Source organism: Aotus nancymaae, unplaced genomic scaffold (assembly GCF_030222135.1).
Source record: "Aotus nancymaae isolate 86718 unplaced genomic scaffold, 86718_ANA_hifiasm-v0.15.2.pri h1tg000029l, whole genome shotgun sequence".
Classification (NCBI taxonomy): domain Eukaryota; kingdom Metazoa; phylum Chordata; class Mammalia; order Primates; family Aotidae; genus Aotus; species Aotus nancymaae.
The window spans coordinates 33,717,329-33,741,927 of record NW_026988442.1 but is presented as its reverse complement, the minus strand read 5'-3'; the positions used below and the strand labels follow the sequence as shown (position 1 = coordinate 33,741,927).

The following is a 24,599-nucleotide window of genomic DNA, read 5'->3' as shown; positions in this document are numbered from 1 at the left end:
CCATTAGCACTAAACAATTTATACACACCTAATCTACTAATTAATTGTTACTTGAATTCAATCCTTTCCCCAATATTTCTCAACCCCTTAAAAAATACATCCTGACCAGCAGTGTCCTTGGAAATCCCAGCTAACTCAGATCTATAAAACTATGCACTGGTTATCTGAAATTCAGATTTAAGTGGGTATCTCATATTTTATCTGGCAAGGAGCAGTGAACCAGGCAGGCGCAATCCCTGCTCGCTCTGAACCTTTAGAGGAACTCTAACTTTAGGTGCTCACAAAATTCAGTTCACATCCAGCACTGCTTCTCTTTACAAGTTCATGGCCACTGGGGGCCCATTTAGCAGGTGTCACTGTATGGTATTTGGAACTTTATTTTCTTGTGGTACTATTCTGGAATTAAGGTCTTTGGCAATAAGGACCGTGTCTTTTTATCTCCACATCCCTGGACTCCAGTACAGTGCCTGAAACCCACAGATGCTCAATGCAGCCCACCTGAATGAGTGAGCAAATGCACGAATGATTGAATTCATATTAAACACAATACACAACACACTCGCAGTTCACATGCAAAATGTCCACACACCCATACCTAGGATAGACAAAAACATGTTGCCAGAATCCAAAGACCATATGGGTGAAGAATGATCTTTTATTTTCAAATGTTTTATGAAGATACTTCAAACAAAATAAAGCCTTTTAAAAAAGGGGGTGACAGGGTGAAGAAAACATATGAGAGAGAAACTGTAACCCTGTAAACAATCCTATCGGGTTCTTTGAAAGAATAGTCTTGAACAGAACAGGTAAGGGTGAGTCAAAGCACTGATTTAACTAATTGGTGATATAATCAAATATAATTTCCAGTAGTTAATCAGAACCACAGTATTAATAACTGAGGAATAGGGTGTAAACAAATAACAAATAATTAAAAGCCACTTTATTGTCAATACTGACTCTTATACAACTGAAACACTTGGAAGGAAAATCACAAGAATCCACAAAAGGACAGATCCAGAGAAGTGCAAGGGACAAGCTATCTACAATAGAAAATCATTTCATGACATTGACTTCTTGCTGTCCAGCTGTAAAAGAGGGAACACAAAGTCAATATCTATAGAGCATGTTTCAATTACACTAAGAATTTAAAAAAGAAAAAGGAAACAAAGAAAACTGTTGTATTGCAGAGTTTCCCAATGACCACACAATTAGCCAGAACTTTAAGCTTCCTTTCTTCTTTGTCACTTCCCTTGCTGTCATTCTGTGACCTCCTGGGTGGATCTGCGGCTGACACATCACAACTGTGTTAACAATTCTTGGCAGTTACTGTCAGTGCTCAGATCTGTAGGCTGGAAAAGTCTCTGTTCGATGAAGCTTCAGAGGGCTGGCAACATCTTTTCCAAAAAGAATTTAAAAGCAAGTTACATTTCAGGAAAGTCCACAATCAAATTAGCTGGTAACAACTTTCTCTCTAACAGAAATAAGTAAATGTACTTAAGGTAGAATTTTTTCCAAAGGCCACTTACGATGATATGTAAATGAGTCACAGAGATTGCATGATTTGCATATCATTTGCATGTGGCCTTTGGGCTGAGCTATGGTCAGTCCATTAGCAATTATTTTTTCCCTTAATTTTTCATCTGCATCAACCCATATATCTAGGATATTTACGGGAGATGAGATAGAAACAGGACTATGGAAAGTTTTAGCTTGAATACTCTTTGGAAACCCGAGCATTCTTAGGCTTACACTTTGGTAATCTTGTAAATGTTAAGGAGAACTTCCTAAAATTCATCCAGCCCTTATTATTTCAGGTTTAGATTTCAGGCCAAACAGAGTTTAAAAAGTCAAGAAGGCAACACGAAACACCCTTATTAGCCCCCTTTGTGACAAATTAATAATATAGGAGTTGTCAAGTTCTAGAAAGAGCCATACACTAAAGATTTTAGATTTTGCAGACCACAGGGGTTCACTGCTGCTACTCAACTCTGCTGCCTGTGGCACAAAATCAGCCATAGTTAATACGTAATGAATGGGCGAGGACGTTCTAATAACGCTTTATTAATGAAAACAGACAGCAGGCTGGATTTGGCTCACAACCCATAGTTTGCTAATCCCTGTAGATACACGCCCTAATTTAATACAAACTAAAGGTTCTACTGCCATCTGCTGGCCAAGAGTTGCCACAAGCAAAGAAATTTACCCGGCTAGATTTAAAAACTCAGGACTCGGCAAACAAAGCTTCATAACAGACTTCAAGAGCCCTGGTGAGTAAATGTGTGGATGAAGCAGGCACAAAAAACAGGACTGAAGCCAGTGGAGCATGTCTTCCCCACCCACACACATTCAAAACAATGTTATTTTTATGGTTTTTTTTTTTGTTTTCGCCCAGGCTGGAGTGCAGTGGCGTGATCTCACTCACCGTAGCCTCGACCTCTTGGGCTCAGGTGATCCTCCCATGTCAGCCTCCCAAGTAACTGGGACAGGTGTGTGCCACCACACATGACTCATTTTTGTATTTTTCGTATGGATGGGGTTTCGTCATGTTGCCCAGGCTGGTCTCAAACTCCTGGGCTCAAGTGATCTGCCTTGGCCTCCCAAAGTGCTGAGATGACAACTGTGAGCCACCGCACCTGGCAAAGTTGTTTTTAAGCACGGAACCATGCAAAAATGTTTACGGTGGCATGTGGCCCTTCAGCCTTAAATTTACGCGCTACCATTTTATCACAAACAGCCCTGACTACAGTTCAAGTCCCATTTGACCTTCTTCCCAGAAGCATGAACTTAGACAAGGACGAACATCACTCTGACTCATTTTCCACTCCTAGGGAATGGGAAGAAAACACTTGTTTCCCGCTCTCACAGTACTGTTGAAGAATAAAGGAAACAGACATGGCTTCATGAGCTGTACAGTCTCAAATAGATTACTATGGTCACAACACCAAAACAGAAACAAGCGAAAAAGAACATCTTAGATTCAGATACTTGCAAGACTCAAATCTGAACCAAAGGAAAATGATAGAACCTGTCATATAGTTGCTAGCACACAACACCAGTGATAACTATTAGCTAAGTCCTGAATATTAAAATATCCCAAATAATTAGAAATCATTTCTCCCAAACTCCCAAGCAGTTTGAACACCTATTCTATTCTCTTTACAACACACAGAAACAGGCACACACTATTATGCAGAAAAATTGCATTAATGAGTTTGAGTACTATAAGTAAAAATCCAGGAATATCTTTATTACAGTTTATCAAAATCTCCAGGGAGCAGAGCATACAAATATTGTTAGTGCAGAATCCACATTTTTAGTCAACTGCACAGAAAAATGACTGACAGCATTCACTTGAGGTCAAGTCAAAACGAAAACCCTTACAGTGTCTATCCTGAGGGCTGAGTCTTTCCTGCATGGTTTGAATGCTATGTTTAGTATAAGGCCAGTAAACGGAACGAAAGGCTTCCCAACCCTTCCCACATGGTTTCAGTTCACACACAAGTCACAACTTGGTAATGACCTGCAGACCACATCTGGGTCCAGACCTGTTCTCTGGCCTGCACAGGCTCATAAGACATTTGGAATTGCTTATTAATATTTAAATAGCTGCTCATTGTCCATAAAGATGTCAATTTCTCTCTACTCCTGGAAAACTGGAAAGCAAAACTAGCCCCACATTGTGCTAAGCATGACCAACTACAGAGAGCAGACTGCCTGGTGTCCCTGACATCCACCAGGGACCCTGCCCGCCTATACGTGCACCATTTACTCATTTGCATAGCCTGCCTGGAGCCTGTAGACGTGGGCGTTTGAGACCTTTTACATTTGCTTGGATCTGAACCTATTATTTACCTTTTAACTTCTGCACATATGTGGTTTGTGGCTGTGTTAGAATTAATATTGAAAAAAACAATGCGAACTTCTCCAAAGTAGCCCCTCGCTCCAAGAATCTATCACCTTTAAAATAAATATGTCAATTGCACGGGTTGTTGCATGGGTTGGAATGGATCCTCTGGAGGCATTTTGGTCTCAGGGAACCTGCATTTGAATCACCCATGGGGGCATGATTTCCTCCCACAGTTAAGATCAGATGATGAAGGCAACAGCCCCGGATTAAATGTCAGAGCACTGAGGTGCTAACGCCAGAGCCTGCATCCACCAGCCACGTGGCCTTGAGAAGACCTTAACCTCCGAAGGTCTCCGTTTCTTCAGTCATCAAAATAGAGAAGAGAGTCCCATTCTCGCCAACTCCAGTGGTTATCAGGAAAAGCACATAACGCTACACGGAAGATGCCCAGTTCAGTGACACAACCGTTGAGTGCCACTCTTTGATTTCCTCAGTTTATGTGAAGTCCAGTCAATGATATAGGGGCCCAGTTTTTCTTGTTTTTGTTTTGAAACAAGTGATACCATCTTCCAAGGCAATTCCATCAGAGGAGTTCTGAAAATACTGGAGCAATGGAGCACTTTGGCATCAGGGTAAAGACAGCGGGGATGATAACTTTGAGAAGGAAGTGAGAGTGTTAGAGGAAACTGCACTGAAGCCAGACACTCCTGTGCTCATGTGCAGAGGCTTGGGGCTAGTCTCCCACTTCCTCTCCTGTCCTCTTGCAATCCCTTGAATGAAAATATCAATTACATCTGACACCACCATGCTGAGGACCCTCTAAGGCTTCCCCTTACACTTAGAATAAGCAAGCCTTGATAACCTATAATCACCACCCCAGCTGTCTCTTGATGCCCCTTAGGCACCAGCAACACTGGCTTCTTCCTGATCTTTGAATGCCTGCAGCTCATTTCTGACTCAGGGCATTTGCATTTTCTGGCCTCTCTATGGAGAATGTCTTCCCCTGGCTCTCGGTATGGCTGCCTCTTCTGGACTTAAGGTCTTGGGGTGATCCAGGGTCTTCCGCTGACTACCCCATCTCAAGAAGTCCCTTGTCAACGTCTTCTCAAAACCTACAGCTCTGCCTCACTTTCTTTATCATAAAAAGTTGCGTTTCCACTGTTCCATATGCCAAATCTGAAATTAACTATGTCTGCTTGATTATGGATTGTGACTCTTCATTAGATTATAAGCTCCGAGTGGGGAGAAACGTGCCTGCCTAGGAGCCCCAGGTATGTCTGTCATCTAGCACAGCGCTTGGCCTACACGAGATGCTCAATAAACGTTTACTGAGTAAGCAAAGAATGGATGGATGGATTAATGAATGAGGAATAAAAACCTTAAAATCTTTGCTACCTACTAGAGAGATAATCTTGGATGCAGGACTAACCCTTCAAATTCTCAGTTTTCTAACAGCAAATGAGAATAAATTACTCTGTCAGGCAGCTGTTTTGGGATCTAAATGAGATCATGTATGTTAGGTTCCGGTGGAAAGTCGGCACACAGTAGGTCCTCAGAAAGAGTAGCTTTTAGAAAGACCCCATTGAGTATGGCTCGTCTCCCTTGGAAGGATGAAATCTGAGATTTCAGCACTGCAATGGTGGTATGTGAACGTTTCTTCATATAACAAGAGGGAGAAGAGGTTTTGGATCCAAAAAGATGTGCAGAGCTTTGGTTTAAACAAGTTTCAAGAGGTTTTCTAACGCAGGACATCTCAGAGCCCTGAAAATATTGATTCGTATTCTGACTCTCCGTGAGAATTTAAAATGCAGCATTCCCCCTAACTCATTTGACCACTGTACTTTTCTTAGGCGGAAGGTGCTGTCTACCAGAGTCAGCTTTCCACAGAACACAATTTGGGAATACAGCTACGGTTGTAACTGCTGTTATTTTATCCAATGAATTCCTAAAAGAATCCAGTGTGTAGTGTTCAACATAAACTTGTTCAATGCTTCTGTAAGTTTCTTCCATAGTTTTCTTTCTTTTTTTATTTTTTTTTATTTTTTGAGACAGAGTTTCAGTCTTGTCACCCAGGCGGGAGTGCAGTGGCATGATCTCGGCTCACTGCAACCTCTGCCTCCTGGGTGCAAGACATTCTCCCCACTCAGCCTTCTGAGTTGCTGGAATTACAGGCATGCACCACCATGCCCTGCTAATTTTTGTATTTTTAGCCGAGACAGGGTTTCACCATGTTGGCCAGGCTGGTCTGGAACTCCTGATCTCAGGTGATCCACCCACCTTGGCCTCCCAAAGTGCTGGGATTACAGGCGTGACCCACCACGCCTGGCCAGTTTTCATTATAAACCTACTTCCAATATTGATTTTGTATCTCTATAATCATAGAAGAGAATTTCTATGAAAATTTTAAAATGAAGTGGGAAAAGCAGTGAAGGTAGATTAAGAATATCTTGTGTGGCACCTGTCAAAACCAGCACCTCCCTTTCCCCACCAAAAACGGTAAGAAAATGATGAATTGTCCCTCCTCACAGTTTCCATGAAGACCCCTTGAAGAGGGAGGGGTCTAGGGAGCCCCACCTTGTCCTGTACCATCAATAAAGTCCCCTTTGCTCAGCCAAAAAAAAAAAAAAAAAAAAGAAAGAAAAAGAAAATGATAATTCCCAAATCAACCAGCAGGTGGCTCTCAAAGATTAAATTTGGGGAGAAAATGGCCTTTATTCTCAAACCAATTTGGTAAATTCCTCCATAAGGGTCTGTATCATTTCCAACGTTAACCTCCAAATTTGCCAGGAAAAAAAAAAAAAAAAAGTCAGCCTGAAATTTATTAATGTACGTTTATTGGCCAGAGGAATTACAACCCATAATCACCAGTAAAACAAAAAGAAATTAAAAGGCTCTGTAAATTCATTATACGGCACACACCAGGCCACTAAGTCATTAACTTTTCCCAATCTTACTTTCTTTTTCTAAGGGGGATGAAAAGGAGGAAACAAGAAGAATAAAACTTTTTTAAAAAAATTTACTTGTCATATAAATAGCCACCCATAATAAGCAAGAGAATTTTAGGGACTCTATGAACATCTTTTACATCTTCAATACTTACTATTTATTTTCTGGTCGATTAAAAAGCATAACTAGCTGGGTGCAGTGGCTGATACCTAGAATTCCAGCACTTTGGGAGGCCAAGGCAGGAGGATTGCTTGCGCCCAGAAGTTTGAGACCAGCCTGGGAAATATAGCAAGATTCCCTCTCCACTAAAAATTAAAAATAATAAATTAGCTGGGCCTGGTGGCACACACCTGTAGTCCCAGCTATTCAGTAGGCTGAGGCAGGAGGTTGAGACTGCAGTGAGCCATGATCGCACCACTGCACTCCAGCCTAGGCAAAGAGCCAGACCCTGTCTCAACAACAAAAACTAGAACCAGCGGATACAACAGTATTAAGGTAGTAAAATACGCTTTTTTAAAAAGGTATATTAAGATAGAAGCGAGTAAAACTGAGTAACAATCTGGTATGTATACGACAAAAACTGTCATGATATAACTCAAATATTGCAAACATAGGGGGAAGTTTAAATGGGAATCAATGGCATTTGTGACAACTCGATCTAACCCACTCTCTCTGCAGAGGCATCCTGGAAGGTAAGCTTATTTGTGAATTACTAATTCAGTCATTCGCTCGGCTGGTCATACAGGCACTCAGAATCTATTTTTGCAGCATCTGCTATGTACCGTGCTCTCTGCTAGTGAACGGAGCACAGAGTCTCCGTTGTGCTCCGTTCTAAACTAAAATGAAAACTAAAATGTAAATACCCCCAGTGCCTTCTTAACATTATGCCTTCTTTCACCAGACACTAATGGAAGGCATGGAAGGCAGCGGGGGAGAAAATGATAAAGATAGAAGAGGTGCAGCTCTCCTGCCCTCCTGGACGTTATTGCTTCCTGGGAGAGCTGACCGTGAGTCAAGGGGCCACGTAATTAAATATGAAATGAAAACTGGTCATCATCTGCATCTTATGAATGCACGTAATCAGAGATGTCCACACGAGTTACGATAAAGTCTGGAGGGCTTCCTTGGGGTCTGAGGGGCACTGGAGGTGAGACCTGGAGGTGAGCAGGAGTCAGCTAGGATGAGGGACGGGCGCAGCATACAGGAGAAGCTGCCTAGGGAAGAAAGGACCAACAGCAGACTGAGAAAAGCGCTGTTGTGACCAGGGTTCAGAGCGGGCGTGGAGGACTGAGGCGGCAGTCTTCTGTGGTCATTCATTCATTCTCGCATTCATTTATTCAGCAAATTTCTGCATGTAAACTACAGGTAGTCTAGCGCACGCTATTTCAAGTTTGGGATCTTGCACCTCATCATTAAAAAGGTTTTTTTTGCAAGTGTCCCCCACATCGGTTTGTTTACTTGTTTATAAATTATATGTGCATAAGCTATTCTTTGTACTATGAAGTGTTAAAAAAAAAAATGTTTGAAAGGATGGGAGAAGGTGTAAATAAAATTTTTTTTCTTTTTTTTTTTTGAAATGGAGTTTCGCCCTCGTTGCCCAGGCTGGAGTACAATGGCACAATTCTAGCTCATTGCAACTTCCGCTTCCTGGGTTCAAGTGATTCTCCTGACTCAGCCTCCCGAGTAGCTGGGATTACAGGTGCGTGCCACCACGCCTGGCTAAATATTGTATTTTTTTAGTAGAGACAGGGTTTCGCCATGTTGGCCAGGCTGGTCTAGAACTCCTGATCTCAGTGGTCCACTGCCTTGGCCTCCCCAAGTGCTGGGATTACAGGCGTGAGCCACCGCGCCCGGCCAGCTGAAATAGGATTTTTTATTGTTCGTGTTGTCCCCGCTATGGGCTGCTGTGTATCATGCTTCAGAAACCACTTCTCTAGAAGAAGGGCTTATTAGGATTTGCTTAAAGTCATTCAGCAAACCTGAAGCCATGACTTCTGGCCTCAGTCCAGGATGGGGTCTACAGAAACACTGGCTCCTAAACCTGAGCTCTCAGGAGAATCACCTGGAGAGCCTGTTCAAATACAGGAGGCCTGGCCCTACCCTCGGAGCTCCAGACTCAGTAGGTCTGGGGAAGGGCATAAAAATTTGAGAATTCAAGAAATGCTGATGCTGTTGTTCATCAATCCACTAAGTCACTTCTTCAAGCCTGGTCCCTGGCCCCCACCAGGACCTGGTGTGAGGTCTGTTAAAAGTGCAGATCACTCAGCCACATTCTATGCCTTAAAATCTAGAGTCTCTGGGGATGAAACCCAAGAATCTGCATTTTAAATGACTTCCCCCAGGATACCGTGAGAGATGCAAATATCTCAGAAGTATGGCTCTAGAAAGATTAAGTGCCACATGTTGTGAGGACTTGATAGGGGTCCTACCTTTGGAGGAAGGGCACTGACCAGCTGGCACGCAGCAGCTGGGAGTTCAGCTGAGCCCTCTCCCCAGAACTGCCAGGCCTGGCCCACACCCCAGACACAGGCAGCCCCGCGCTTACCTTGCAGACGGTAGAGCTGGCCCGTGCTGTGCTGCCGTGTGATGTGCTGCCAGTAGGCGCTGCGAGGCAGGGGCACCATGGTGCTCAGCGAAGCGGCCCGCTCACTCATCTTCATCTGGAGCTGCAGCCAAAGGGAAAAAAGTTGTGCGTTAGGAACACGGGGGCTGAAAGAGGCCCAACTGAGGGAACAGGAGAGCATGGAGTGCAAGAATCGCAAAGCTGGCCAGGCTGCAAATCAATGAGCCTTTACTGATGGCGGTGGGCACGGTGGCCAGCGGCTACTTTTCCTTACTTCACAGCATCCATTCCTTACCCTGCTGGCAACACTGCATTGGTGATGCTCCTTTGGGGAACTTCCCTCCAACTCAGCTCAGTCCCTCCAGTCCTGGTGGGGCTGATTCCACCGCTGACTTTAGGGTTGGGCTGATGACACGTTGTTGGGATTCACTCAGTGATCAATGTCTCAACCCCTGCCAGACCAGTCCGAAATAATTCATTGAGACATTATGAGACTTTTTGTGGAAGAGAGAATCAGCAGAAGTAAGCTAAAGATTTGTGACTGTTTTGTTCCTTGCTCTACCCCCAGAGTCTAGAATATCGCCTTGCACGTAGTAGATGTATGAGTGACACCTGTTGAATGAATGAACTTTCCTGTGGAGTTGTTGAGGACTGGAGACGGGACTGGAGCCTATCTTGGAACAACAAAGGGACAAGGTGACAGTGAGTAGACATCATTCAGAAGAAGACAACCAAGAAAAGGACAGAGAGGTTTTGACAAGCTCCACTGAGACCCTGGATCCCACTGAATCCAGAGGCTGGCCCCAGACCAGACTTTTCAATTGTATTAGCCATTTAATTCTTTTCAGTTTTCGATTTTTTTTTTTTTTTTTTTTGAGATGGAATCTTGCTCTGTCACCTAGGCTGGAGTGTGTTGGCACAATCTCACCTCGCTACAATCTCCACCTCCAGGCTCAAGCAATTCTTCTGCCTCAGCCTCCCCTAGTAGCTGGAACAATAGGTGCACACCACCACATCCAGCTAATTTTTTTTTTTTTTTTTTTTTTTTTGTATTTTTAGTAGAAATGGGGTTTTTCCATGTTGGCCGGGCTGGTTTCAAACTTCTGACCTCAGGTGGTCTACCCTTCTTGGCGTCCCAAAGTGCTGGTATACAAGTGTAAGCCACTGCATCCAGCCTAATTCTTATCAGTTTAAACTGGCTTGTGTTGGGTGTTCTAGCATCAGAAAGAGAGAAAAAGAAAAATCTGCTTGAACAAGTAACTTTTCTTGATAAATCATTGTTCCAGACATTGAGGGAGGAAAAAAGATGAAATGGCTTTTGGCAACAGGCAACTAAGAGTAAAAACACAGTTCGAGTCCCCAGATTATCAGAGAGTAGTCAGTGGCCTGACCGACCACATTGGGAAAATAACTGTACCAGAAATGGAAAGTTTCAGAGAGAAAAGCGCCTGTAGGATGGGTAAAATTAAAGGAGAGGTGAACAGGGTCAATGCATTCAAGAAGAATGGGGGTGCAAGTGGAAGCAGCCCTCCAGGCACCCCCGTATCTGAGCCCTGGTCTTAGACATAATCACAATACAGGTTTATTATGCCATCATGTAGGAAGTCACTATTTGCAAAGTTGGATTTCCTGGATAATGGAATATCAAATAATCCATTCTCGTCTTTAAAAAAATTCACCCACAAAGAGTTATGCAAGATGTCCACTGGGAAGTACTCTGCCATTGGTGAAAGCTGGCGGCTATTTAAGTATCCCCACATTCAAGGCCCCGTTAACTACACATAGACACATGTAATACTTGACAAAGATGGAAGATTTACATGTATTGGAAAGGAAACATTTATATACTGTACCATGAAGGAAACACAGGGGGTTGCAGACCTAGGGCAATGTCATTTTAGTTGCTCATATGAAAATAGCTGGCATTAAACACCTATCCATTTGGGAAGTATGAGAGTTTGATGAGATGATACCTACTTAGCCTTGCCTGGCAATAAATAGGTAAAGGGGAAAAATGAAGATGATGATGATGATAGTTAGAAATTGCAATGCCCACTTTTAAGATTTTTTTTAATCTTTTTAATCTCTTAAAGAAAGAAAAGTCTCCACTGTGCATATCTCATCAGCATGGTAGTTTCAGGAATATCTGTATATTCACTCAGTAAAGCCAAAATAATATGAGGCTTCATAGGCTGAAGACCAAAACTCATTGTAGTCGATGAGATTCAACTTGAAAAAAAGATTATAATATTCACTCAAAAGATAATTTAATTTACATGCATTGAATTTACATTTGCTGAATACAATTCCCTGTCCCTATCATAATTCCACAATTACCAAAACATGTCCCCAAGTGGAATTATAAAGCATTAGGTTCCATGAGGACAACTTTTCCTAAAAGTAAACTCTTAAATTAAAAGTTTCAAAAGCTAAATCCTGCTGAGTGAGGTGGCTTATGCCTTTAATCCCAGCACTTTGGGAGGCCAAGGCGAGTGGATCATGAGGTCAGGAGTTAGAGACCGGCCTGACCAACATGGTGAAACCCCATCTCTGCTAAAAATACAAAAATTAGCTGGGTGTGGTGGTATGTGCCTGTAGTCCCAGCTACTCAGGAGGCTGAGGCAGGAGAATTGTTCGAACCCAGGAGGCAGAGGTTGCAGTGAGCCTAGATCATGCCATACTGCACTCCAGCCTGGCGACAGAACGAGACTCCAACTCACCAAAAAAAAAAAAAAAAAAAAAAAAAAAGCTAAGTACTTAACTAGTAGAAAAGTTCTGTGGCTGTTTCTTGTTTTCAATTTTTTTAATTTATTTTTAATGGACAAATAATCAGTATGCATATTTATAGAGTACAGTGTAGTGTTTTGAACTATGTATATACTATAAAAAGATTCACTTGAGCTAATTAACATATCCCTCACCTCATCAATTTCTCATAGCAGTTATTTCTATATACATGAAAGCCTAAAAAACCCTAAACTATTTACCAGTGACTTTTGGTAACATTCTGTTTCATTTGCATGGAATTCCAAAAATAAAAGAAGGAAAAGAACTCAATTTAGAGGTGCTGGTTATTTGATTTTCTTAATATAAGGAGATTCTATTTAACAGAAAATTTAATATAAAGAAAACATTTGTGGAATACCAGTCACTTCAAATTATTCACTACCTCACTGCAAATATATTTAGGCAGCTCAGCATGATTTGACTGTATTTTTAGAAAGCTGATTTGGGAACAAGAGTGAAATGACAGCAATGTCGAGTTCTAAAGAATAGAATAGTACAAAGCCTGGCTTTCTAGTTCTTTCTCAACCCTTTGAAAAAAATACCTAATTTTATGAAAGGAGCATTTTAATTGTCTTTGGACAAAAGGAAAAGCCTTTTAACAATGCATTAATGTCTGCATAATTGTGTAAGGGAGAGAAGACTTAGGGAGTCATTTGGTGAGAATCCAGCAGGTGGGTTTCCCTCTTCTGTGATGCTCCGAGTCCCTCTGTCCTTGGTATCAACCACCAGTGAAGGGCAGTGAGCAGCGCTGATGTACCACGTGCACTGGTGGAAAAAGAAGTTAGAACTCATTTCTGGAGGAGTTAAATTGGGTTACCTTGGGTGCCGCGGGTCCTCAAATAACGTCAATTCATTAGACTTTGTTTCATTATAACTTTGATGTGAAAATAGAATCTATTCCTGGCAGGGTCATTGTATAGAGATGGCACATTCTCCCCATGCCTGCTTGGGTTTTCTCTGGGTCCTGTGCTTTGCTTTCATATCCCCAAACTCTGCCTGTTGGCTTCACTGGTGTGTCTAAATGGTCCTTGTCTCAGTGGGTGTAGCTGTGGGTGTGGGTCTGGGTGTGTCCTGCGATGGGAGGGCGTCCTGTCCAGGCTGGGCACCCCCTGTGGCAACCAGAGCTGCAGAGATGGGCTCTGGTCATCCACGACCCTGAACTGGAAACACTGGGTAAATAATCATCTTGATTTTATTAATCTTTCTTAAATGTACATATAGCTCACATTTATTTCAATGTGTAACATTACAAGTGTTTTTGACTTTATCTAGAAGTTTGGTAATGTTTTTGTAACCAGAAATATGTCACAGGAATTTAACTCTTCCTCATGTCAATCAGCCTATGGGAAAATTGGTTTTGTTATACGTCCTTCTGCTAAAAGTCACAGAACCTATCAACAATGTTAAATGAAGATTTTCTGTATTTGGAGAGAAGGATTAGTCTTCCTACTTAAACATATATTTTATATAGCTTTTTTTTATAATAAACATAATATCTTCGCATTAAGAAGTAAAAATAAAAATTACCCCAAGCCATAGAATTGTAAAGTAGGGGATTTACCCGATAAGGTGACATAGACATTCTTGAGAAACCTCCCATTCACAAAATTGTAGGAAAAGTCATGGGGTGGGTTGACCATTCAAATGGATGCCTATGTACAACCAGACTCATTGTTACTTTGGGGGATAGCTTGCACAGCCCAGCTGACTGGAGGTTGATTTGGGGTTATAAAAAATGTAGAAAACACTTGATTGGAAGTGTCGGCTTGAGGAAGTCCAGGTGAAAGAGGTGGAGAAGGGGCTTTTGCAGAAAGCGGGCACTAGCGGGTGTGCAGCCACATGAACAGGAGCTGAGCAAGACAGCAAAGGCTGGCCAAACCCTTTATAGGGCGGGGGTCCAGGGACCTGTGCTCACAGCTCATCTTCTGGAAGAGGCCCTGCCTGTGCATGACTTTTTAATTACCTTTTCCCTTCCAACATAAGGTTATAATTTCACTCCTGCTAATCTGGGCTTCCCTTTCTTAGGAAAAGTGGCTTAGGAACCAATACAACCTTAATATTGTAATAAATCTCCAATTTTTCAAATACATCTGAGCTCAGTGGCAATATAGAAATGGTGTTATAGTGGAATAAACGGTATACCATACCACATTCCTGCGCCCATATAGCCTACTAAAATCATGTCCCTGAACTCTATAAAAGAACAACCATAAGGCTGGGCGTGGTGGCTCATGCCTGTAATCCCACCACTTTGGGAGGCTGAGGCGGACTTATCACAAGGTCGAGAGATTGAGACCATCTTGGCCAACTTGGTGAAACTCCATCTCTATTAAAAATACAAAAATTAGCTGGTGTGGTGACATGTGCCTGTAGTCCCAGCTACTTAGGAGGCTGAGGCAGGAGAATCTCTTGAACCAAGAAGGCGGAGGTTGCAGTGAGCTGAGATCACACCACTGCCTCTAGCCTGGCGACAGAGCAAAACTCCATCTCAAAACAAACAAACAAACAACACACACACACACACACAAAACCACACCACACCCCAGCCTGGCAACAGAATGAGACTCTGTCTCAGAAAAACAAAACAACAAAAAAAACAACCACCACAAAAATTACAAATAATCCATTTAGTTTCCTGTGTCAGAAAATTTTAAAGAATCATGGAACATTAGAGTTGGGAGAACCATGGGGAACATCCAGCCAAGTCTCCTGAGTTAACCAGACAAAAGACTATATATCCTCACACTAACGGCCAAACGTCTTAGAACGGGGTGCTCTGATCTTGCTACCCTTCCCCTCTCAGGCCTCAACACAGCCTAAACCACATCACTTAGCCCAGTCAATTCCAACCACCAGGACATCCATTACACATCTGCTCCTAAACCCAAAGGTGCTCCCCATTTCTTACCTGGTTAACCTCTACTTCCCTTCAGGAGTCAGCCTAGGAATCGCCTCCTTTAGATACTCTCCTTACATCTCTTCTTCTCCCTTAGTAGCATCGGCTGCTTCTACCAGATTCCTCATCATTTCACTGTTTTGTGATAGTCACTAATCTAGCCTACCTCCTGCTCTAGACTATGAACTGTTGAAAAGCAGGGATGATCTTTTATCTCTGTATCCTATCCCCAGCACCTGGCTAGAGCCTTCAGAGGCTTAATAAATGTGTGATGAATTAATGAATGAATAAACCTGGGCTTTGCCTAAGTAGCAGAAAATAGTTTTCAAAAATAAATCCTAACCAAGCCATCAAATTAGAGGCACTGTTGGCCCAAGGCTGAATTCATGCCGAAATTTTAGGTCCAGGTTAAATTAACCTGGCTGTGACTGATAGTGAGGAACATGGCCATGAGACTACTTCACCCTACTTTGTCATTCAAGTGATGAACAGAAGCAGGGCCTTAGGAAAAGATCTTTCTTATGTGTATATGCACAATCACTTAGGATTGTCCAACAGCAGGGGAGTTTAGCATTGCACATTGATTGATTCTATTAGCAGCATTAGCTCAAGATCCCACCAGAGTAGAAAGGTAAGTCTTTGTGAAAGTCAAACAAATGCCTTCTTGCACTTCAACACTTGAACTCCAAAGTCTGACCCCTACTTCCCATCATGGGCTGAACTAGTTTTTCAGGTTAACTTTTTTTTTTTTTTTTTGAGACGGAGTTTCGCTCATTACCCAGGCTGGAGGGCAATGGCGCGATCTCCGCTCACCGCAACCTCCGCCTCTTGGGTTCAGGCAATTCTCCTGCCTCAGCCTCCCGAGTAGCTGGGACTACAGGCGCGTGCCACCATGCCCAACTAATTTTTGTATTTTTAGTAGAGAAGGGGTTTCACCATGTTGACCAGGATGGTCTCGATCTCTTGATCAGGTTAACTTTTGAATGCCCTTAGCAGAGAACAGGGGTCCTTTCAGTCGACTGAGGAGCTTAGAATTTTATTTTTGGTGTGCAGGGGTAATAGCTAAAGGAGGTGGGGTTTCTTTTTAGGGTGATCAAAATGTTTTGGAACCGATTGTGATGGTTTCACAGATCTGACTATATTAAAACCATTAAACTGTACAGTTTGAAAGGGTACATGTGTATGGTACAGTACATATGGTATGTTCCTATTTTAATAAGCCTGTTACCAAAAAAATAAAAGCTGATACTAGTATGTGCCCTGAAGTTTATTTAAAAAGCATAATATGATGAATTAGTGAGTGGCTGCTTCTGGCCAAGCATTCCCAGGGGAAGTACCATTGAAGGAAGACCCAACTGACAACTGGCTAAAGCATGGTCCCCCACCGTTATTGTCATTAACTGCACAGTAAAAGCCTTGTAAAAACTTCCCAGTGCTCACAGTGAGTGAAGGGCTGATTGCCAAGGTCCTTTCCTTATAATGGTGAGAAAATTCTATCAGCCCTCTTGGGAGAGAAAAAAATTCTAATGACCAGACCACTGTGCATAGCTTGTCAGTGAGAAAAGGAAAACAACTGTCTCCCACACCTGCCAAATGCATTTCTGGTTTTCCTGCTCCTCATTCGGTTTGGCTGACACTTACTTGTTGCTAGTGCACTTCTTTTATGAGTCTGAGACCAGAGTGCAGAGCAGTGGCAGGTCTCAGCTGCAATACTGCACCATATTGTCCTTCTCTGGGATCCAACTGTTTTTATGGTAGAGCATTGTGTTTTGCAAAATGGAACAGCACGACAGGATGTAATTGTTTTCTGCTACAGTCAATCATGAGTACCATATGCCATCCTTGTGACATCAGTCCGGATTCATTCAGAAACGAGCAAACATTCACTATGGCAAACAGATCAGGACCTCAGTACCTAATTTCATCCTCATCGGGCTCTTAAATTTTCATCAGGTTGCTCCTTAAAGTTTTCGTAACTCAAGTGAGGTCTTTACCGATAACAACTCTGCATATGCAAATCGTATTGTAATTTTCCTTTCACTCAACCTGGGCCCTAAAGCAGCTGAATAAGGACACTGTCTTGACGATAAGATTTGGCTGAGTCAGAAGCATCCACGCCTGAACATATTCTCAACCTGAGAAACTTCCAATTCTAACTATATCTTCCATTTCATATATATAAACCAACTGATTTTCTACCAATATCTCAAGCACAAAACATGGTCAAACTTGAGTCAGAAGGGACAGCTCAGTCCAAGAGAGAAACAGCAAAACCACGTTCCAAATGAAGCCAGCCTCTGAACACCTGTTTTTCTCATTCTGCTGAATGAGAAAAATTCATTCTGCTGAAATCTCGGCTCTCATCTAGACTATCCTCCCTTCACTGACATTCTCCAGGTGACTTCCTGAACAATATCTTTGGGTTCTGCCTACTTATTCTCCTGTGGAAATATTTGGAAACATGATCTCCCTATGGTTTCTGGGCTCTGGGTCAGCGGTTCAGCTATCCCAACTGCGAGCAGAAGCATCACCTGGAGGGCTTCTTCAAATGCAGTTTCCTGGCCCCACTTCTAGAGTTTCCAGGGTGGAGCCCAGGAATTTATTTATTTATTTATTTTTGAGATGGAGTTTCACTCTTGTCACCCAGGCTGGAGTGCAATGGTGCAATCTTGGCTCACTGCAACCTCTGCTTCCCGAGTTCAGAGTCCTGCCTCAGCCTCCCAAGTAGCTGGGATTACAGGGGTGCACCACCACACCTGGCTAATTTTTGTATTTTTAGTGGAGATGGGGTTTCACCATGTTGGCCAAGGTGGTCTTGAACTCCCGACCTCAGGTGATCCACCCACCATGGCCTCCCAAAGTGCTGAGATTACAGGCATGAGCCACTGCACCTGGCCAGGAATTTGTAGTTTGTAACAAGTTCCCAGATGGTTTTGTCTTAATGATCTGGGAACCATGATTCGAGAACTACTGTCCTGTGCTATTTCTTACCTTTAGATCAATCATGCTGAGAGATAATTCACTGTGGTAACAGCCCACTTGAAAGTCAGAAAATCTGAGTTAAAGTCTGGAATCTGCCACTAATAACTGCATGACCCTAAGCTGGTTACTTAATCTCCCTTAGTCCTTAATATCTTGTCAGTAAAAAGGAAAGAAAATAGTTCTCGCTTTGCAGCTAATTCTTAGGCCAGGCATAATTCATTGTGGAATTCCATACTTATTACCCATAGTTATAATGAGCTCTATATTGTGATATTGTCTTTAGCAAGAATTTCTGAACAAGGTCATAATAGGAATATTCACATTCTCTTTTCAAATCTAAATATCTGATATTGGACTGTTTTTCTAGCTTGAGGGCAGAAGATTTAAAATGATTTTAGGCAATGATGACAAAAAAGCCCTCCATAAAACCACCAAACAATATGCTTAGAGAATACATTGAATCATCTGGTGTCAGTAGGTGTACAATGAACTCATGAATCCAAGGAACAAACGCGAGTTAAGGTGCTACTATAGGTATGGAACCACTGCAGGAACAGGAAAATAACAAAATGCTCTAGGCCCTCACATTCAGCCACAACCCCTGCAGGCAGTTTACATTCTCCAAGAGAGCTCTATCTTTGGGTCTGGTAGTATTTTGTCTGGCACTAAAAAGCAGGGAAGGATGCGTATTTTTGTGGTATTTGTTACTAATTCTTTAACAAGTAATGAATTATGTTTTTTAAACTATATTTTACCTTTTGCTATATTTTTTATTATGTTCAGAAAATACAGAAAGACATATAAGGTAGATTTTAAATCACCCCGTATCCATTACCCAGAAAAACAAAACAAAGAAATAAAAACCACTTTTGACATATTAGTCTATTTCTTCCAGTCTTTTTCTCTCTCTTTCCTTTCTTTCTCTCTCTCTTTCCTTTCTTTCTTTTTTTTTTTTTTTTTTTTTTGAGACAGAGTTTCGCTCTTGTTACCCAGGCTGGAGTGCAATGGCGTGATCTTGGCTCACCGCAACCTCCACCTCCTGGGTTCAGGCAATTCTCCTGCCTCAGCCTCCTGAGTAGCTGGGATTACAGGCATGCGCCACCATGCCCAGCTAATTTTTTTGTATTTTTAGTAGAGACGGGGTTTCACCATGTTGACCAGGATGGTCTCGATCTCTTGACCTCGTGATCCACCCGCCTCGGCCTCCCAAAGTGCTGGGATTACAGCCTTTCTTTCTCTCTCTCTCTTTCCTTTCTTTCTTTCTCTCTCTTTCTCTCTTTCTCTCCTTCATTCCCTCCCTCCTTTCTTTCCTTCTTTCCCTCCTTCCTTCCTTCCTTCTGGAATGCAATGGCACAAACATGGCTCACTGTAGCCTTAAACTCCTGGATTCCAGTGACCCTCCCATCTCGGTCCCCCAAGCAGCTGGGACTACATACATAAGTGGCGTATGCCACTATGTCAGGCTAATATTTGTATTTTTGGTACAGATGGAGTTTTGCCATGTTGCCGGGGCCAGTATTTTTAAAAAGGTACATACATAATGTATATTTAACACAAACTGGATAGTGTAAATATTCTTACACCATTCTCTTTTTTCATTTAGCATATTATGAACATATCCTAACATTCCTAAATACTGGCTTCTACAGCACCATGTTAATGCCTGGATCTTTGTCTATCCTTTGGCCGTATCATACTTTGTTTGTTCATTTCCTTAACCATTTTTTAATTTACCAGATGAGACAGTAAAATTAAATTCTGACCCAATCTCCTTTGTAACGTTTTTTTTTCCTGCTGACCACAATTTTCATCCTGGGATCTACTATATTGACGACTGTTCTGATAACCAGTTTTTAAATGAATATTAGAATTTCATTTTAATTTGCATGTTAAAATGGATTTTAGACTGACTCAAAAATTACAAAAAGTAAACGAGTTGGTAATTTCATTTTATTCTTACACAATGAAGTCTTAACTTCACATTATTGTCTAACAGACTAATCTGTAACCAATAAGAAGAGAAAAGGTAAATCTTTGTGCAGTGATATGAAATAATCTTAAAAACAAAGGAAGTCAATTACTAATCTAAACAGACTCACAGAGAGAGCTTGTCATTCAGACAGGTTTAAATACTGTCTATCTACAACCCAACAATTCCCAATTGGAAACCTGCAACCCTTATCTCTCCCCCAAATCTCGTTGTATAGTTAACAGACTACTTCCCACACCCACCCAGATGACTGGTAGGCACTTCCCATTTAACACGTCCTGAACTGCTGTTTCTCACGCTCCTCTCCCTCAACCTCTTCCCCTTCAAAGTAGAGGTTTCCTCCACGCTACATGTTGTTCTGGTTAAAACACACATAAAACAACTACAACCTTGAGATTGACTGTCTTCTCTACTCTATGAGACTTCTTATGTATCAACAAATCCTACTGGTCCAATTTTCAAAAACATATCCAGAATCCACCACTTTCCCTCACCTCCATCACCACCGTCTTGGTCCATGCCCCAAGATGGATCACAGATACTCAAATGACTGCAGTACCTCTTAATTCATCTTCTCGCTTGTACCCTTGCTCTGGGAAACCCCAGTTTTTTCCAAACAGCTTCCAGGGTGATCAGTTCGAAAGCAAAAAGAACATCACCCCTTTCTCAAAACCCCACAATGACTACGCAACTCTCCCCAAGGAAAATCCATAGCTCACAGCTACAGGGTCAGACAGCACCCGGCTCACAGTTTCTTTCAGACTTCACCTACTATGCTCTTCTCCTCATTTCATCTGCTCCAAAATCACCAGCCTCTTTGCACACACACATGCAAAGCACAGACTGCCTCAGGGTTTTGGCACTTAAGGTCCCCTCTGCCTGAAGCACCTGGCCCTTAGAATTTCCAAGACTCCTCTTTCACTTATCTCAGCTGTCTGCCTGGGTATCACTTTATCAGAGTTACCATTCCTGGTCATTCCCTCTGACTTATACTTATGTCTTCTTCATAGCATCCATCAATTCTTGATATAGATTTACATACTGATTGTTGATTGGCTTCTTCTCCCACAGCAATATAGTAAACTCCTTGAGGGCAAAGACTAGTTCTTGTTCTCTGTCATACTCCTGCTTCTTGGAACAACGCCTTACAGAGAACAGGTACTTATATGTGTAGAATAAATGAATGTATTAACAAATATGTTTTATATCTATTAAACAATTTATATTCTAGAAAGATTCGAAGGAATCTGGTAAAGTGTTTGCTTCTGACAATGTAAATTGGGAGTCTGGGATGACTATGTTTTATAGTCTATGTTCTTTTGCACTATTTGCGTTTTATATCCTGTTGCCAATAAAATCTTTTAATCCAAATGCTTTATTTTGAAATGAATGCATATCAGAATAAATCACAGCTTCCTCGCTCACTTGCACAATATTCTGTTCACCAGTTTAAAGGACTCTGGATCTGTGAGTGAGGCACAGAGGGACATGTTAACTGCATTACTCCTCTAAACGCAGTCTTACAAAGAGGAAGCATCTTTCTACTTCACGCCCTGTGGTTTTATAGGTCCTCCTCCCAGCACCATCCCTAACCCCTTTGGTTTTCTCCAAATGACACTAGAAAATAAAAGCCAGGGGAAATTCAGAGGAGAGCAGCAAAGAGTCCTCAAAGAAACCAAACATAATTTTGAGCCTCTAACGAGAAAGAAGTATTACAAATATTTCATGAATATCAAATATGTTTTTAACTGAATCTTAAAATGTTCCATGTATTTCTACAAGATTCAAACCAAATGATCTCCCTTAAAAGAGAATGATGGTCATAGACAACACATTTTCTAAAAGACATTATAAATCAAAAATGAGTTTGTACAGTGTGTTATCTATTTACCAAGTCTGAAAAGTCGTTATTTCTGAGGTCTGTAAAATACCTTCCTAAAGTTCTCACAAATGCATCTTGTACGGTTTGGTATGGGGCATAATTTATTGAGAAAAATACATTAGCTGTATTTTGGGTGGCTCGTTCTACTTGATGAAGTAGGTTCATTTGATCAATGCAAACTGCTTAAAATGTGAATTGCTACGCTAAGTGGCAGTAACCAATTCCTCCGGAACAGAGATGCAGATGTTATCGAACACGTTTTGTGATCATCGCGGGGCCACCACGTGGTTGATGAGAAGAGCAAGTCATTCTTCGGGCATACAGAGACCTGCACATCTCAGTTCTGGTTCCTCCTCTTTCCTCCATCTGCTGGATTCGGTGAACTCCCCTTTGTGTTACAGGAAGAATGAATTCTTAAAAGGATCCAATTTTCTCCAATGAGAAAACGTAACCACTTTACAACCCGTTCCTGTTTCCCTAAACACTTACAACCTTATGAACATGCAGTGTCAACACACATTAAAGGCTGGTTAGTGTCCAGTGTGATGAGACAAGTAGAAAATTAGGCCTGAATTGACTCTGTTCTCAGCACAGGACGTGATTACTGAACAGTGAGTATGTCCCATGGTGAACCATTGTATTATGAAGGGAGGAGAAGCACAAGGTACATGCTATGATTTCTCTAGCTCCCGTTCTATCCCTTGTTTTTTTCTTGAGACAGTAACACTTCTCAAGAATATATATTTTTTGTGCTTTTCAGGACTAAGGGGCCGGATCCTAAAGCTCTCTTCAGAGCGTTGGTTCTGAAAGCATGTTATCTGATCTGGTGACCTCAACATCGCTAGAGTACTTATCAGAAATGCACATTCCGATGCCCTGCCCCAGGCCTGTTAAAACACTCAAGGTGCAGAGGATATGAACTCATCCTTTTTTTAATGGCTGCATAGTATTCCATGGTGTATATGTGCCACATTTTCTTTAGCCAGTCTGTCATTGATGGGCATTTGGGTTAATTCCAAACATGGAAACCATCATTCACAGCAAACTAACAAAAGAACAGAAAACCAAATACCACATGTTCTCACTCATAAGTGGGAGCTGAATAATGAGAACACATGGACACAGGGAGGGGAACATCACACACTGGGGCCTGTCAGGGGGTAGGGGACTGGGGGAGGGATACCATTAGGAGAAATACCTAATGTAAATGACTGGTTGATGGGTGCAGCAAACCACCAATGGCACATGCATACCTATGTAACAAACCTGCATGATCTGCACATGTACCCCAGAACTTAAAATATAATTAAAAAACACTCAAGGTAATGCTCAGAAATCTGTGGCTTTACAAGCCTTGCAGATGACTGTGATGCACAGTAAGCTGGAAATCCACTGCTTCTTTCGCTTACCCTCACCCTGTCACCTTTACCCAAACCACAGACACATTTACACCCAGACCCTAGAGGCTCTCTCTGCTTTTAACCTCTGACAAGTCTCCCAAATCTGTTTCTTCCTTTCAGTTCCCAGTGAGTACCAGTCCAGGGCTTTTGGTTCCCATCATGACTCTCTACTTAGCTGCAGGGTGAGCCACTGAGCCTCAGTTTCCGCCATTATCAAGTGGATCTACTAATATGTACAATAAAATGCAAGGTACTCCAGTATTTCAAAAGACAATGCAAGAACACTGATTTAAATATTTTTAAAAACTACTTTTACCCTTTAATTCAGCAATCCTACTCCTAAGTTTAGGAAACTCAGTTAACTAAAGTTCACGAACTCGGTTCAAGAAGGTTAACGATCTGTAAGAACTGTGTACGAGGATGACTGCTGTACCGGCTTTCTTCTTGTTTTGCTTTGCTTCATTTTGATTTATTTTCAGGGACTCACTTCACGGCCAAAGACTATTGCTTTAATGGCAAAAATCTGATATTCTTATAAACAGGTTTAATAAATGATGTTACATTAAGACTCTGCAATATCATGCAGCCATCAAAAAGAATGAATAAGAACCAAGTTGGCAGACTCTCCTGTTTTGGACCAGATAGTAAATGGCTTTGCAGGCCATACCATCGCCAGCTACTTGACTCTGCTGTTTCAGCGTGAACAACAACTCATAAACGAACAGGGAGGGTGTAGCTGTGTTCCAATAAAATTTAAATTACAAAAGCAGTCACAGGCCAGATTTCACCCCTGGGCTGTAGTTCGCCAACCTCTGAATTAGAGCTATACTACAAGACTTCAAACTATTTCCACTCAATATTCACTGTTGAATGGAAAACTAGGGGTTCGTTGTGTGATGTGATGACAATTCTGTAAAATAAACATTTGCATCATGACACCCATATTTTGTATGTGTCTGTGTGTATGTATGTATGTATACAGATGTGCACATCTGGATAGGATTTATATGGGTACACAGGAAAACATGGAAAGGTACATGTGAACTTTTTAACAAGGTTTAGGAATTGCTAATAAAGAGACAGGAGGGGAAAAGCGATGCATATAAACAAATTATAAAAAGAAAAAATAGAGCACTAATCATCATCTATATGATGATAATTTTACAGTTAGTTAAATTTTACAGACATGTGTTTATATAAAAATAAATAAGATTCAAAAACTAGTCTCTATCTCTAAGGATAGTTGTGAAAATTGAATGAAATAAAGCAGGCAGACTCTCAGCAAAGAGCCAGATGGAGCCGCTCA

General features: G+C 41.7%; 1 protein-coding gene across 2 annotated transcripts in view; it reads right to left on the bottom strand.

The window, feature by feature from the left end:
* Positions 1–637: 637 nt before the first annotated feature.
* DOK5 (docking protein 5) overlaps positions 638–24,599 on the bottom strand; it is a 169,053-nt gene continuing 145,091 nt past the window's right edge. For both annotated transcript variants that reach the window (XM_012467489.2, XM_012467490.2), the window contains exons 7-8: positions 9,339–9,459; positions 638–1,394 (exon numbers count right to left, since the gene is read on the bottom strand). In XM_012467489.2, the coding sequence (XP_012322912.1) occupies positions 1,330–1,394; positions 9,339–9,459 (186 nt within the window). In that variant the 3' untranslated portion in view covers positions 638–1,329. The remainder of the gene's footprint in view (positions 1,395–9,338; positions 9,460–24,599) is intronic.